Source organism: Falco rusticolus, chromosome 20 (genome assembly GCF_015220075.1).
Source record: "Falco rusticolus isolate bFalRus1 chromosome 20, bFalRus1.pri, whole genome shotgun sequence".
Classification (NCBI taxonomy): Eukaryota; Metazoa; Chordata; class Aves; order Falconiformes; family Falconidae; genus Falco; species Falco rusticolus.
In genome coordinates, this window is record NC_051206.1 from 5,305,171 (window position 1) to 5,321,561 (window position 16,391).

The window sequence follows — 16,391 nt, forward strand, 5'->3', positions numbered from 1 at the left end:
GTTCACGGGGCAGGGGGTCCCGCACCGCGTTGTCTGCTCCCCGGCGCTGCCAGCTCCACCTCGGGGGCCCGAAGGCCCGTACGCATTTCAGCTGGTTGCCCCAGATCTCAGCATTGTGGCCCCCAGAGCCACGGCAGGACCCGCTGAGGGCCGCAGCTGGGGGCTCTCCACCCCAAAGGCCTCTGCAGCGGCTGCTCCTCAGAGGCAGCCTGTTCCCAGAGCCCCGGCCCAGGTCCTTTACTCCTCGCCCCTCCAAAATGGCTCTCCAACATGGCAGCGCCTTGGGACAGAGCATGGAGAAGGCAGTTAGCTCTGCATCCACTGGTGCCCAGCTCGGCAGAGAGCCAGGGTGAATGCCAAAGCCACAGCCCATGTCCCCCCGGGGTGCATCGGCCGCAGCTCTGTGCCCTCACTGGAGCTGTCAGTGCAGCAACAGCCCCCCCAAGCCCCCCAGCTTTCGTCACCAGCGAGGATGAGGGCAATAATGGCACTGAGGGTCCTACGGCTTCCAGCTGAACAGTCCCGAGGCAGCAGGAGCCCGATTTCCTCTTGTCATCCACTGCCCACAACGTGGGGGCTGCTGCAGCATGGGGTGGGGGACCAGGCTCCAACTGGGGTGATTTCAAGGGCTGCTGGCCAAGAACCTTTTGCAGTTGGGTTGGGTTTTTTTGCTTTACAGAAACTCTTGATTCTAGTGATGCAGCTGAGCTCGTCCATCAGGTTTCCCCACCCGGTGAGGTGTTTACCATGAACTTCCTGCACGCTCGCAGGGATGGACCTAGCCCAAAAATACCTTGAGGATGAGGAGTTTCAGGCAGCAGAGCTGGTCACAAGGAGGGAGACAAAGCCCTTTTGAAACTGCTCTTTCAGAAAAAAGATCAAGCGATCAGAACACTGGATTTAAAGTATAATTATTTTAGTGTTCCATGAAAGCAAAAGGCATTTAAAAACAAATAGGCACCCAGGCTAAAAGCAGACAGCATAAACAAGGAAAAATACATTCAGAACCTTCAATAACAAAACAATACACTTGATTCTTACGGCTCTTAAAGTCAAGGTGAAGCACCTTGCTGCACATAAAATGCCAGTCCCCTTATGCCAAAGAAAGGCTTTAACTAGTATTGCCAATAAAAGACTGAGGTACAAGGTTTGTGCGATGCTTTCACGGCCATGGAAGTAGAAGTGTGGCTGGTGCAGGACCGTGACCCTGCAGCAGCACCTGTGCTACTTGGGCAGAAGGTGTGACACTGCAACCACCAGAGAGAACAGCCCCAGGGGCAACAGCCAGACACAACCTGAGGTCCACCTCAGAGGACAGGGCCGTAACTGGCAAAAAAGGCTGCCAGGAGAGGATAGCACAGGTTTTAAGGTTTCATCTCTAAGGAGAATGCTAAGAACGCGTATTATCACTTCGTTTCTGTGCATGTAGCTTCAAGACACATATTCTGGCCAACACAAAGGCACGTGATCCAAACTTCCTAAAATCCATACTTCAAAAGCATCGCACACGGCACTGCAGTGCCTTCAGCAGCCAGCGACTCAGTAGTACTTGTATTGTTTTCAAATGAGGCCAGCAAAAAAAGCTTCCCACATGTCCAGTTACAACTACCGATAATGCAGTTTTTGAACCATTATGTCACCGCTCGAAGGCACAACTGGTTTTTCTGACTCTCTGACCTAGAACATCAGAAAGCTATGGAATAAAGTCTAGTTTATTAGTGAGGTATAGGCAACCGTTTCTTTTCAGAGATCCACTGCGGCACAAGGAGGAAACAAATTAATCCTTCATCTTCCTCACTATTTCAAGGCACAAGAAGCAGCAGCAGTTTTCAGTAAGGCCAACCAGTACCACCCAAAATTAAAACCACCAGCCAAGAGCTGAAGATGCCACTAAGACCTTCTGTGTTTCAGACCCTTCATTCACAGAAGAGGGTACAGCAGGAAAGAAAACCCCTTCACTGAAGAAATCTGCTCAAATACATCAGTTTAGAAAAAAAAGTACCTGAAGTCTTTGAAGGTTCTTAATGCTTGTTTCAACTCAAGCTTCCCGTGAAGGACAGCTCTGTCAGAAAAGCTCCAGACTTTGGTAGTAAGTCAGTTTACAGTAATAAAAATGTAATTAACATTTGTTGAATTTTCCAATAAACGTATACATCTCTAGGCAAATATATTAAACTACTCTTCACTACAAAAATACAGTATTTGAGAAGTCTCCAGCAACTTTCAGTGTTTTATGAAAATAGTAAGACGACTGCTAACAGGTTGATAGTCAATCCATCTGGTTTAGTCCCTCAATAAAGTGCTTTGCTGTAGAAAAACTGAGTTAGAAACTCACCCCTTTCAAGCTAAGCCAGGAGTGATCCAACAGACCCTTTCAACTTCTGAAAGTAGGAGTGTTTGCTTTGGTCCTCTGCTATTTCAACTTTCTTCTAAGCCTTTTATGGACTCTCACAACCCTGATAAATCCCAGAGATGCAAACAGGCATCTGATTTTTTTGATCTTTGACAAGAGCTTGAAAAAAAAAAAAAAAAAAAAATATACCAAAACCAAACCCCTACATTTAGTTTTTCAGTGGAGGAAGCCTGGTGTGGTGATTGCTGATAGCGCTATGCTGTTACTTGCTGTCCAATGAGATGGGGAGGAGAACATACCCGTCTCTGTCGAGCTGCAAAGCAGCTACACATGAAGGAAGCAGACAGAGGTATCGATTGCCTATCAAAACCAGCATTCTTTCTCAGCTACACAAAATTCTCATTCCATTCTGAGCAGCAAGTCCCAAAGAAAAGCAAGTCAGGTTTGAGCACTAGCGCTGAGGGCTCCCATCCGCAGGGGAGGGCAATTCGGTTCCTCTCCTGGCTGTATAAGGAATGCATAAAATAGTGTTGTAAGACTGATCACTCTAAGGTCGTTCCAAGGTAAACCCCAGCTCCAAAATCCGAGGTATTTAAATTTAATAAACTGCAATGGTATAGAAGAAAAATCATCACAGAGCTCCCATACAGCAAAAGACATGGCAACGCACATGTCCTGTGAAATCCACACCTACTTAAGACTACAGGACAGAAACCAAGCGTACCTTTGCCTCCCTCATTTGAACAACCTTTGAATCAGGAATTTGAAGTCTGTAAGAGAACAGCTTCTGATTTAAAATGCACCTTCGGCCCAAATTCATTAATTCTGTTCCTATGGTAGACAAACATACCATGACATCTCAATGTTTCCTGTACCAAAAAATGCCTGTAAACCTTCCCCTTGGAGAACTGCTTTGAAACAATATGTACTTTATGAGATTAACTAAGCTTTGCTTCTTCCTTTCCAATCTAAGGTTTAATTTGCATTCAACTTGTAGGGCATTAATTACTTTTAAAATACAGCCCTCACAGCCCTGGTCTGAAGCACTTTGGACTTCTCCAGTGTAGTTATCAGTATTATTTTTAAAAAAAACAACAATCAAATCCTCAGACTCTACCGTACAAGATTTTATATTGCACTACAACTCAAGATATGGAAAGAAGAATAATTGACCTATCAAAGCTGCTACAAAATAAAACCATTAAAAAAAAAAATCTTCATAAAAGGATCATCAGTGCCTTGCTGGCAAGCAAAACACTTCAAAAACCCTTCACCCTTCCTATCGCAATCAGCCTTTGGATTAGACGCCTGAACAAGTCTTCCCAAATAATGGAAAGAAACCAAAAAATAAATACGGTAAGTTGACTCCACTCCTGGACTCCACATGCAAAACTTGATGTAACTACTGATGAAACTGAGAGTTGCTCAAGGCAGAAACAGGAAAGAGGTCATTTTCTTGGGCAGCACAACCAGTACCACCTGCCTCACATCGTCTCCTTATTAATCAAACTCCACTGGTGTGAATTCAGTCCTTTGTTCAACCAACCTCCCTAGAGCTTTTACATCTTTCCAGCTTTTTTGTTTCCAGACGTTGAAACACGAAGAATGTTTGGGGTTTCTTCCATCACTCTGACAAGCAAGTTATCGATGTAGTCTTCAAGCTCACGCACCTGGAGATCCTTCTTGGTAATTGTATCCTTCTGTTTCAAGACCAGCTGGATCAGCTCATCGTGCGTTAGCTGAGCATAAGCATAGGCAGGATCTGAAGGATCATATTTCTTTGAGAGAGAAGAAAGGCAGGGTCATTACAGACATACGGGCATTTCAAAATAGCAACAGAAAGGTATCTGGTAGCTGGCTTGTGGAATTCAGAGCACCAGTGAACAACTTTACACACAATGTTTGCAGAACCACAGCTGCTCTTCAAAAGTATGACTGTGCTTTGTATCTTTCTAAAAGTAAGTTCATCCAAACAATGTTTTGAAACATCAGTTATTAGCACTTTAGGATCAAGAGCAGCAGGCTGCTCAGAGCCAAGCTGTGCAATGGCCACGGCACTAACAACGACAGGGAGAGGCTGGCAGGCCAGGCCAGGCCAGCTTTCTGCTACAAAGCACCTATTGGGCCATTAGCAAACCTAGCCTGGAAAAATTCTTATGTCTACATATCTACTCATGCACTTCCAGAATGCAGAATAGCTTTCTGAAAGTGTTTGGAGGCAAAAAGAGCAACTGCCTCGGAGTAAGCGCATGCTACTTACGGCGCAGAGACGCAATATATAGAGCTTAGGCAGTCTTCTCCACAACAGAAGGCAGGCTTGGAGCAAGACAGCCATTATGGATGGTAACCAGGCCACCGGTTTTAGCATAACATCTTTGCATAACATCAGTTCTGTCATTCAGCTCCGCTGCAATTTACTGTGGAAGAATGTCATGCAGACTCCAGGCAGCAGCCCCCCCAGCTTAGTGCAGATACACGGAGGTTAGAGCCATGCACCATCCACTACCATCGTTTACAGACCAGCACTGGGGCAGCTATTGCTTAAAACATACCAAAGGCTAGGAAAGCCAAATTCAGGTTAAACAGCAAGAAACACTCACCTAGGCCTTTGGCATTTCCCTCTTGCAGTTATCACTGTGAAAACACATCACAACACAGCTTCTTTCTCTTCTTTTAAGTCTGCTTCTAACCCTTAAGCAATCTTGACGGGTACTTCACAGCTTCTGCCAATTCCTCCAGCTACTTTCTAGGACACTAAACCAGAATGCCAGCCCAGGCATTTCTGTTGCAGGGAGCATGCATACAACACGCTCACGTGACTACATCAAGCATAACTTCTTATGTGGAATCAGCAGCACACGATACTAATTACAAGTTTTCAACTCATTCAAAATAGCAACTTCTCAGTTTGAATCATTTAACCTGCATTTTCTTCTTTTCCACTTACACCAGAAGGAGGCACTGCAGTTACTTTGGTACTAACTTCGCATTTTCCCCAAAACGCCCTTAAGAGACAGTAACAGTACCCAGGGTTTTTTTCCCTGCTGACCCAGAGATGCTTCTAGCCATTCTGATCAACATGACTTTTAAGCTATGCCTCCAGCCTGGAGGTCTCTTTTGAGGCCAAGATCATGCAAAAAGTTCCTTTAAATCCGAGTGATTATGGAAGCTGCACGGCTAAGCTTTTAGGAAGAGGCCATGCCTTCATGGCAGGCACCTGGTCTCTCAATCTGCACAAGGTATTGATGCAACTCATTGCAAGGCAACAGCCACCCTGAGGTCACTCTTCCCACCTTCTTGGCTTTAAGAGCCACATACTTATTTCAGGGTGAAAATGAGCTTTGGGATCTAATCACATCTGACAATAAACGGTGACTAATTTGTCCATTTTTCTGTGCAGACCCAAGCTACGCAGCTCCCACACGTCACCAACGGGACCCTCTTCCAGGGGTAGCACTCTCGTGAGTCACCCATCGTTTCTGTCACAGCCACCTCACGGCTCACACACATCCTGCTCACCTCTGGGGTGTCAGCGCTCCACACTGCCCCCCCACCGAGAAACGCCCTCTGAGGCACCAATTCTATTATACATCAGTTTGCAAGAAAAAAAAAAAAAGTGATTGTCCCCACCTTTGGCCAGTGACAAAAAGAAAGCTCATGCCCCCGCAGTGTAGTAACTACTGTTCTTTTTCTGCTCGAGATACAAGCCTAGGCAAACTACCTCCAATACAGGAACGCTTCAATTTACTGCTTAAGCTTTAGTTTTAAGCACCATTTTCCTCCATACCTTCACATTCATCTCGAGCAGCTTTTCACTCATAGTGCTGATGACATTCAGGTTTTTACTTTGAGGCTTGTTTGCTGTGGTATTCATTGGCTTCACAGGATGGAGTCTGCAACATTAACAAAGGTTTATGTTACTTAGGCAGTACATGTAACACCATCCCTACACAGATCTTCAAACTAAAAACAAATACAGCAAGAAATTGGGAAAAATTCCTACCCTTCTCTATCTCCAGAGAGCTAAGAGATTCAGCTTCAGGCAGGCAAGACATTTCTGTCTAAGCTGTAGGCTTTCTGTTAAGTGTACTCCAATTCTCTACTATCTTTACTGACTTAAGGCATTGGAGATAAAGAAGCAGTAATATAGGAAATACATTCTGAATGGTGTCACAAAAGAAAAGCCAGGTTGGTCTACACAAGAAGGCAGTACACAGCAGCAGTTATACTCTGATCTGTCACGCACTAGTATTTGAGTTTAACTTTCCTAATGAGAACTTATTTGTAGTTCTTGTAACAGATCAAATACTTCTGCTATCCTGGGACATGCATGTATTATGCCTTTTCCAATCTGAACTTATGCCATAAGCTGCCAAAAAAGTGCTATCTTTATTTGCTTGAGCAGGATTTATATTGCCAGCTTTAATACAGGAAGAAAATTTTCCTTGTATCTCAGCAAATGCTGACCCAGAAGCATCCTAGACCCTAGAGAGAGTTCTGCAGATGAAGTACTGAGGGCTGACAGGTCAGCAGCACTATTCCACAGACAACAGTAGCCCAGGAGGCAGTAGGAGCTGCCAACAGCTCCAGAAAGCAGCCACGCGTCGTTGGGAGAGACAGGCTTTAGCTGCATCATTTGTGGTTCACTTCAAGGTTGAGGAGCGCAGCTCAGCCAGGAAATGAAGCATCCCACTTTATCAGTTGACTGTTCTCCCATTTCTGAAAAATGGGTCAATCCCAGTCCATTTCCATGACTTGATGAAACGACCTTATTTCTTAAACCGCCACCAAGCTTCCCTAATGGTTTTCCTAACAGGTAGCACTGTGATGAACAGCAGGTCCCCTCAAGCGCTCTGGGCATGCTTTAGTAGCCGTACAGATTCATCCAGTGCCAGCAATCATCCTACACTGGCATGACAGGACCCAGGTCCCGTCAAATCCACAGGCTAGAGGAAGTTAAAGCTGTATGATGCTACTGCAAAGAGCAGTAAATTCCTGCAGCTGGAGAGACAGATCTGCACTCAAATGAAGAAAAAGCAAGGCTCGTATCAGCACCGAGATACTTTCTGTGTATTTCCCATATTGTCTCACCTGTGCTTAGGAGACACGGTTTCACCACTCTGCTGAGTTTGGTTAGGATATGATTCAGAGGGTGAAACCCGTGCCTGAAGAAGCTTCTTCTTGCCAGAATTTCCTGCTTTATCTGCGAAGCCCTCGGCTGTTGGCTTTTTCGGAGACTCTGCTCTATGACTTGGGGTGTCAGAGAGAAGGGCTTGAGAGGAAGAGTAGGGCTGGGAAGGACTTGACAGGGAGGAAGAGGAAACAGAAGGCTCAAAGAAGTCACACTCTGCGCACTCCTTGACACCTGCACTTATTTTCAGTTCTTGTTTCTCAAAATTACTATTATGCTCTGTGGAATGAAACGTCATACCTAAGGCTGAGTCAGCTACCTGGTTATCGACACCAAGAACATCCACTCTAGCAGACAGCATGGGTGATTTTTTTGGCTTACAAGCACTTCCTCCTCCTGGAGCAGCCCAGGTTACTTGGGTTGCAGCAGAGCTATCGGAGTGCTCTTTCAGTTCTTCATGCAGAGGCATTAAATCTAGAGACTGCTTTCCAGTTTCTGAAATGTTTTTATCACCTGCATCGACACCATAGTTCTCCTGACAGTCACCCAGCAGCTCGTCATCAGAGCCTCCTTCTGGAATAACTGGAAGACCGGTCAGTTTCAAACCACGGTCTCCAGTAACGGGAATGGCACACTTTAGATTTGTAAGACAGTCGAATAAATCGTCGTTGCCTTCGTTTTTTAAATGCCTATTACTGCTGTCATCTCCAAGCATCACTGGAGGAGTGACAGTCTGCAATGAGCCACTTTGGGGGAGGCACCCAGAAGCATCCGAGGCTTTATCATTAGGTAATGGGGACACAGATTTTACACCGCCGCCTGAAGAAGGCAAATCACCACTTAACTCATCAGCCTGAGAAACCAGTGGGCACTTCTTCAGTGATAAAGATAACTGTGGTGCTGGCTTTGGTGTGACAAGCACGTCACTGTCAGCCCTCCCTACATTGGCTTCCTGAGGGGACGGCGTGCAAGCTCCCCAGGTTGGTTTGGCAGGTCCTACTTGAGAAAATGAGTCTTTTTTAGCAAGTGGAGCTGCTTGGGGCTCTAGCATGGGTGCACGTTCTTCCCATCTCTTTTCACCAAAGATCTCCTGCTTCTCTTTCAGTTGGCTCTCTGGGGAAGGTGGCTGCTCAGCACCGATCTCTGGCAAGAGGCTATTACTACACTTGGAAGGAGATGCAAAGCCTTTGTGGTCCTTGGTGCAGGGTTCAGTACCTACACCGCCTACTTCCACACCAGCCTCAACAGCAGTCTCTCTGTTTTGGATGGGACCTATGCTGTCACTAGAGAGTTCTGATGATGGGTAGCACCCTGCTTCCAGTTGGCGAGCAAACCCTGCTTGCTCTCCTGTTGCATCTGAACACGTAAGTAAGATTTCACTGAAATCAGAGCACTGCTTTTCACATTCCTGCCCACCCAAATCCTCATCACCTGACGTAATGCCCTCTGATCCATCACGGAGAAAGGACACAGATTTCCTGTTGCCTAGCTTACTTCTTTTCAAAGAAATCTCAACCTGAAGAGAATCGCACTGTTTCTTTGGAGCCAGGCCAGGGTTGTCAGAAAGGATGCAGAGAGGGTTTGATACAGCTTTGACATTACTCGTTAAAGCCACATCTGAAGAGCTCTCTGAAGCATCATGCCCAGAGTGTTTCAGCTCAGCAGGGCGTTCTGCTGAGGAACAGTCTTCATCAAAAGGAAGGCACAAAGATGAAGAACTGGCAACAGCTTTGAAACCCGGCGCATCTGCTTCCCACCCAAGCTTGGATACAAAGGGATTACTGTCATTAAAATGACAGTCAGAGGGGGGAGAAGGTGCAGGTGAGTGAGAAAGAGCCTGGGAAGCCCACGTATCAGTGCTTTCAGGACCTTGGCCCCATAAGTTCTGCCCCCATTCAGAAGCAAAAGGATTATTGCCACTACCAGAGACCTGCCCAGGAGGAGGCATTTCGGGAACAGCGGCTGCAAGATGATGGGACGAAGTGAAATGGGCAATGCTTTCGGGATCCAGGGTTGCACGTGCCCTGCCCCACTCAGGAGCAAACGGGTTCTTGCCATTCAAAAGCTCTGCAGCGGAAGGAGAAGTAAGAGATGCCGGAGAACTAGTAATGTTTTCAGAGTCTGGCACTTGGACTTTCTGCCCCGTTTTAGAAATAAAAGGATTATTGTTACTACTGATACAGTGTACAGAAAGAAAAGCAGGAAGGGAATCAGGTGCAGGAGTAGGAAGCGTGGCTTTGGTTTCCTCCTCTGAAGACACGCCCAGTCTGCAAAAAGGGACAAAAAACTCGCATGTCACTTGCAGATGCAACATGAGGCAGGAACAGACAAGCTTTAGCACCAGACTCCATCAACTCCAAACACTGGAGATGAATTATACGTGCAAGAGACCTCAGAGCCTATCTGATAGACTTTGCATACTTACATACGCCTTTACAAAGCACTCAATTTATGTCAGAAGGCTCCTGCTACAGAGTTTGAACAGGTTACTGCGGCAGCTGCTTTTAAGCACTATCTCACCTTTTGCACCCCAAGCAATTTTATTAGTATGTATGTTTAAACACAGGAAGGACTGAAAATAAGGAGCTAGAGACAGACATAAACCACAGCCTTATTAGTAGGAAACACCTATATATATAAAAACACAAACACACACTATTTATAGATGTATTTTTCATCTATATATATATGAAGGATAAAGGAGCAGAATTTCCGAAAAAGCCTTGTGTACAAATTCACACAAACGTCCCTTATGTTGCTGTGAACAATGCCAAAAGCTGAGGGGCTCCAAGATTAATACTTTGGAAGACCACAGCCAGATAGAGAAGAGTTGAGATGTTAGAACTGGTATTTTAGACTTGGGTATGTTCAAGATGCACAGCTCAGATAGAAGTTAGTTTTTGCAAGAGATCCAGCAAGAAAAATCACCCCTACAGTACCTGCCAAAACGCCTGCACTCAAAGAACCACTATTTCAGCATCACTTATAAGGAACATCCCCGTATCAATCTCTTTTTCATACCGAGAAAGAACTCTGGATTATTATTTGTTATCAAAGCACCTAATGGCCAGCTTAAAACCACCAGGAACCCTGCAGAGCAACAGGCTTCTGCCGATGCAGGATGCCGAGCTGAGCAGCACTGCTCTGTGGCAGGAAGCAGCCCAGTTAAAGCCTGCCACCTGCAAACTTGACTGACCTGGGCTTGACAGCTTTCGTCTTCGCCGGCGCGGCAACTTTTTCAGGTTTCCGTTCTTCCTCAAAAGGGTTGAGAGGCTGCTTATTTGCAGAGACGTCTTCTGCGTGGTGACCATCTTCTGGTGGATTCCCTCTGCCTAAATTTGCTGGAATTTCAAGACGTTTGGCCTCTTGTTCACTCTTCTCCTCTAGAACTTTGTTCTCCTCATCCTGCAGGGCTCTGTCAGGCATATTCTCAGCATCACTGTTCTTCACTTGTTCCTTCTTCCCAGTGACCAGAGAGAGCAAGGCAGACTTTTTGTGGTCTGGTTTTTTGGTCTCTTTAATAACCTCAACACTCGGAGGAACGCTGGTTTCCAGGTATTCTTCACTGCTCAGCAATTTATATGATGGCAAAGTCATAGATTTAAAGGTCTCCAAGGATGCAGACCCAGAGAAAGCATGACTAGGAGATGTTCTTCCTGTCTCTTCAGGTCCTTTAGTAGATCTGGAAGACAGGTTCTCTTCAGAAGCAAAGAGCTGCTTCCTTCTGAAGTTGTGAGGAGAAGGGGAAGAGGCTGGAGTGTTGTCCTTCGTTGTGCTTTCTTCCATATAAACGTGGCTGCCGTTGATACACAGACTAGACTTGGAAACGGGATCGCTTTTGGATTTAAGGCCACTGAATAAAGACAGCCCTTCTTTCTTGGTGTAGTTAGCGGTTACTTGATTTAGTTGCCTGCTGTCCAAAGCTGCCATTTTACGAGATTTAAATACAGGAGAGAGAGAGGACTTCTCTTCCAGGACATTCCCAAAGGCTTCTGAAAAAAATAAATGGGAAGAAATTCAAGCTGGAAGAACATCCTTCCCTCTGACAGTTGCTACTGACAACCTCAGCGCTTCACAGTCATTAATGGACTGCTGCAACCGTAACACAGCAAGTGCACCAGCCACCTCCAGACCCTCTGGGTCCCCTACCGCTGCCAGCCCTCGGCAAACCAGATCACATGTGCTGTTCAATGACCTAAACCCACCACAGGTCACCCACTGGGAAGCTGCACCGCCCACATGTGCGGACATTGCTCGCGCAGCCCCACGGTTTCTATGCTACCCCAAGGTAAGCTTAGCTGCGTCTAATGTCCTGCATGCACACCTGCCACCGCGGACAGAAGTGACTTTCTCTGCATTCGTTCAGTAAGCAGAATTTAACTACTGCACTAAAAAGGACGAAAAGTGCTAGCAAGCCTTTGGAGGCAAGCTTTGTGCTTCATCAGTGCAGTGAGTGCCAATACTCACTTTCTGAGGTTGGAGAGGTCTCGGACTCCTCGTCATCCCATTCTGACTGGAAGTCGCTGGGCCGCAGCCGAACCCTCTCGGTGACAGGCTGCTGTGTCGGTAGGACTGACATGGACTGGGAGAGGGAGGTCTTCTGCAGGCCAGGTTTGGAAAACAGGGTTTTGAACTTTGATTTCTTCTTTTCCTTCTCAACTGACTCATCTTCACTGTCAGCAGGGGAGTGAGTTGTGCTGGGAACGATCGCCGACGCCGTGTCAGAAAGGCCACTGCTCCTCTTCCCCTTGAGCTTGTCTTTCAGCTTGCCAAAGGGAGAGCGAGGCTTGTCTTTTATGGACAGGTCAAACATACTGGCTGTCATGTTGCTTCTCATAAACTGGATATCTACTTCAATCTCCCCTCTCTCCTTTTCCTTTTTCCCTGGTTTGGAGCGAAGCTTGTACCACCTGCAGAAACAAGATTTCTGTTACAAACCAGTTCTTGAGAGGCACGAGTAATTCAGAACAACAGAGGGTATTTATGTTTTAAAAATCAAATAAGCCCACAGCATAGGAAAAAAGAAAAGCCTTTAATCTTACAACAATGTCATAGTCATATGGCCCCAGGTCCCAAGGAAAACATTTCTCATTGTAAATAGAAAGTTATTAGTAAAATTTGTTTTAAAACTCAGACCAGGAAGGGTTAAAGAAAAATGAAGAAAAAGAAGAAATACAACATGGAATTCCTGTATTTCAGCACAGCCACTCTCCCCTGTCCTTTAATCTGGCTTCCCCAAATTTGCAGAGGCTAAGACTTTGAAGTGGGTTTGAGAGCTGACACTGGTACCAGAGAGCTTGCACACAGGCCCCACACCCTCATACCTTTCATTCCAGCTTCTTTTCAGTAGCTATCTTAATACCTCTTAAGCCAAGGAACCCCTAATCAACACAAGGAGAGCCAAATCAAGCCTTGCAGACCGTCTGGGGATTTCCACTCACCTCTACCAGCCTGTGACTGGAGCATGCCAGGAAGGACATTCGTTGGGCAGAACCTTATCCCATCCCACTTAATGCAGCGCCAGAACATTAAGTGCTGCATATTAAGTATGTGCTCACGGTATCCTACACTGCAAAAACACCACCTGCATGCTGCTATCCCACGTCCTTAATTACCACTACATGACATTCAAACCACATTAGGGCCAGCAACGAAAATTAGCAGCACCGCACACCAATACTTTTTTGTCTATCACTGGAGCCACAGAGTTCCCAACTCCACAGAACTGATAGGAAAGGCTGCCTGGAAAATGCTGGCTTCCTCCTCCTCACCAGCTGGTACGGGAAAACAAAGGAAGCGAACGGAGCACACAAATCCACCTCTCCATCGAATTTGCACTTCAGTCCTTTGAAGGTGCACTTTGAAGCAATGACAGAGAATAGGAAAAGGCACTTTGCTTCAGAGAAAATTCAAAACTAATGAGCATTAGCTGAAGGAGATGAATTCAGAAATCTGCTACAGAGAAACACTTAGAGGGAAATGAACGCTCAAGCACCCCGCTACAGTTAGACATTCAGACCTGAAGTTACAAGACACCAGCACCAGGGAAGGGATTTTATAAGATGTCAGGCTTTGTCGGGTCCCTAAAACTGCAGACCCACAGCAGCAGTGAGGGGAGCACAGATCCTCTGCCTTTAATGCAAGCCAGCACTGGGCACTTTTGTTCTAACCCGCGTGATTTCTAGGAGCATCCTGAGCTCGTATGGTTTTGGTGCCACGATTCATTCTGCGCATTCTCTGCCCTGGGGACAGAGAAGGCCCTATTCAAAATGCATCCAAAACACAAACTACATGTTCAGCGAAAGGCAGCTTAGCGCCGACCAAAACAGGGCCATCACTCTGGGAAGCATGCCGCTACATCTGCCTCCCTTTGAGCAGCTGAATAATGTACTGATAACCTCCCCCACAAACTACAAAATATAAAATCTTATTAATTTATGTTAGTGTGCACCTGTCAATCAACATGCATTTATTTTCCAAATAAAACCACCCCTTCACGGCTATACCTCACCACAGCAGCTATGCGATGACAAAAGACACAAGCTTCAAACAGAAAATGGAGAGTTGGGTGGACAACACTAAGGGCTGGAAATACCAAAGTTTTCCCAGGAGCAAAATTACATTTTCTCCACACACACCCACACCCGTATTTTCCTTTGACCCAGACACTGAGAAACCAGCCCAGGAGGACCCGAGGCAAGCAGGGCCGACTCCTTGAACTCTGCTGACTGCACATTATGCTCCGATACAGTGTAAACACATTAGCTCTTGACACAACCTTAATGACAGCCACACTGTAATTAAAGCTTCACAAGTGGTGATGGCTTTGTCAAGAAACAGGACGGCAGCTCTCGGCTTTGGCCAAGCCTGTGTCAGTACCTGGATCTGCTCCGGTGAGCAGAAGAGGAAGGTGACTCACTGGCCACCTCAAGCCACATTACAAGGCTGCTGACTCCCAGTAAAACCCTCCCAGTAACCACCCCTGGATTCCAGCGCACCGTCCCAGTGTTTATGTTCAAAAGGGCAACTATGACACAGAGCCGGCGCTTGGTAATAAAGGAAAAGTCTCCCAGCTTGGTGTCCTGCTGCAACAGCGAGGCCAGCCCATACAACCCTGAATTATCTGCTCTTACACGCGCTTAGGCTCTGCTAAGCATTTATTAAGAAAAATATATAAATAGCTGGCTGTAGCCTACGTTCATTCCCTGTTGGAAGGAGGAGGCATTTCGACACACGAGGTGTCTCGGGTCAGCCTGGCTGCTCCCAGCACACACTCTCAGCATCCGCATGTAAATATTTAAAAATCGAGCCCAGGCACAAGGCAGGGCTGGCCAGGCACCAGGTGCTGTGCCGGGGGCTGCCCCACGCCAGGAGGGACCTCGATGGGTCACCCCATGGGTCCTCGTGAGGCTTGAGGGGTCCCTGTGTGGCACAGGGGTCCCCCACCAGAGCCCCAGGCCCCTACGTGGCACAGAGCACCCCAGCCCTCTCCCCAGCCCCTGCGGGACCCAGAGCCCCCCCATCCCTCTCCCCAGCCCCTGCGGGACCCAGAGCCCCCCCATCCCTCTCCCCAGCCCCTGCGGGGCCCAGAGCCCCCCCAGCCCTCTCCCCAGCCCCTGCGGGGCCCAGAGCCCCCCCAGCCCTCTCCCCAGCCCCTGCGGGGCCCAGAGCCCCCCCAGCCCTCTCCCCAGCCCCTGCGGGGCCCAGAGCCCCCCCAGCCCTCTCCCCAGCCCCTGCGGGGCCCAGAGCCCCCCCAGCCCTCTTCCCAGCCCCTGCGGGGCCCAGAGCCCCCCACGCCTCTCCCTGCCTCCATGGGGCCCAGAGACATCCCCCCATCACTCCCCCAGCCCCTGTAGGACCCAGAGGCCCCCCAACCACCTTGCCAGCCCCTGCCTTGCCCCCAGACCCCCATCCCTCTTCAGCCCCCCCGCCCCGGCCCCCCGAGCCCCCGCAGCCCCCCGCCCCGGGCCCACCTGCTGTGCCGCCGCCCGCCCTCGGCCCGCAGCGCCGCCAGATCCACCTCGGCGCGGCCCAGGAACTTGTCGAGGCCGACGAGGGCGCGGTGCAGCACGGTGAGGCGCAGGGCGGCGGGCCGCGGCGGCGGCGGCAGCTCGAAGGTGGCCTCCTCCCGCCAGAGCGGGCGGCCCTGGCACCGCTCCGCCACCGACGTGGAGAACTTGTCGCGGCCCAGCGCCATCACGGTGTAGGCGTCGCTGCCGCCGCCGCCCGCCGCCGCCTTGGCCCGCAGCCCCCGCGCCTGCAGCACCGTCACCTGCACGTGGGTGGGCGCCCAGGCCGGCGCCGGGCCCGACATGGCGGCGGTGCGGAGCGGTGCGGTGCGGAGCGGAGCGGGCGCGGAGCGGGCGCGGAGCGGGCGGCCCGGTGCGCTCCCGCCCCGCCCCTCTCGCGAGAGCACGGGGCGGGGCTGGGAGGGGAGGGGCGTGGCCAGGGGCGTGCAGGTGTGTGCACATGTATGTGCAGGTGTGCGCACAGGTGCATGCACAGGGGCGTGCAGGGGTGTACAGTTGTATGTGCAGGGGGTGCAGGTGCATGCACAAGTGTATATACAGGCGTATGTACAGGGGTGTACAGGTGCATCTACAGGTGTACATATAGTTGTATGCACAGGTGTATGTACAGGTGTATGTACAGGGGTGTACAGGTGCATATACAGGTGTATGTACAGGGGTGTACAAGTGCATCTACAGGTGTATGTACAGGTGTGTGCAGGTGTATGTACAGGGTGTACAGGTGCATCTACAGGTGTATATACAGGTGTATGTACAGGTGCATCTACAGGTGTATGTAAGGGGTGTACAGGTGCATATACAGGTGTATGTACAGGGGTGTACAAGTGCATCTACAGGTGTATGTACAGGTGTGTGCAGGTGTATGTACAGGGTGTAC

The 16,391-nt window shown here is 48.6% G+C and overlaps 1 protein-coding gene across 5 annotated transcripts; it reads right to left on the reverse strand.

The window, feature by feature from the left end:
- Nucleotides 1-895: 895 nt before the first annotated feature.
- Nucleotides 896-15,856, reverse strand: RAB11FIP1 (RAB11 family interacting protein 1). 5 transcript variants are annotated; one of them, XM_037371710.1, is made up of 7 exons: nt 15,458-15,856; nt 11,952-12,394; nt 10,681-11,476; nt 7,445-9,751; nt 6,141-6,246; nt 4,954-4,987; nt 4,020-4,131 (listed from the first exon to the last, which is right to left on the reverse strand). In XM_037371710.1, exons 1-6 carry the CDS (start codon nt 15,796-15,798, stop codon nt 4,985-4,987), a joined length of 3,996 nt encoding a protein of 1,331 aa, XP_037227607.1. In that variant the 5' UTR covers nt 15,799-15,856; the 3' UTR covers nt 4,020-4,131; nt 4,954-4,984. The 5 variants fall into 5 exon arrangements, with proteins under 5 accessions (XP_037227605.1, XP_037227608.1, XP_037227610.1 ...); XM_037371708.1 differs by lacking the exon at nt 4,954-4,987 and having other exon boundaries at nt 896-4,131; XM_037371711.1 differs by lacking the exons at nt 4,954-4,987; nt 15,458-15,856 and adding an exon at nt 12,809-14,908 and having other exon boundaries at nt 896-4,131.
- Nucleotides 15,857-16,391: the final 535 nt, after the last annotated feature.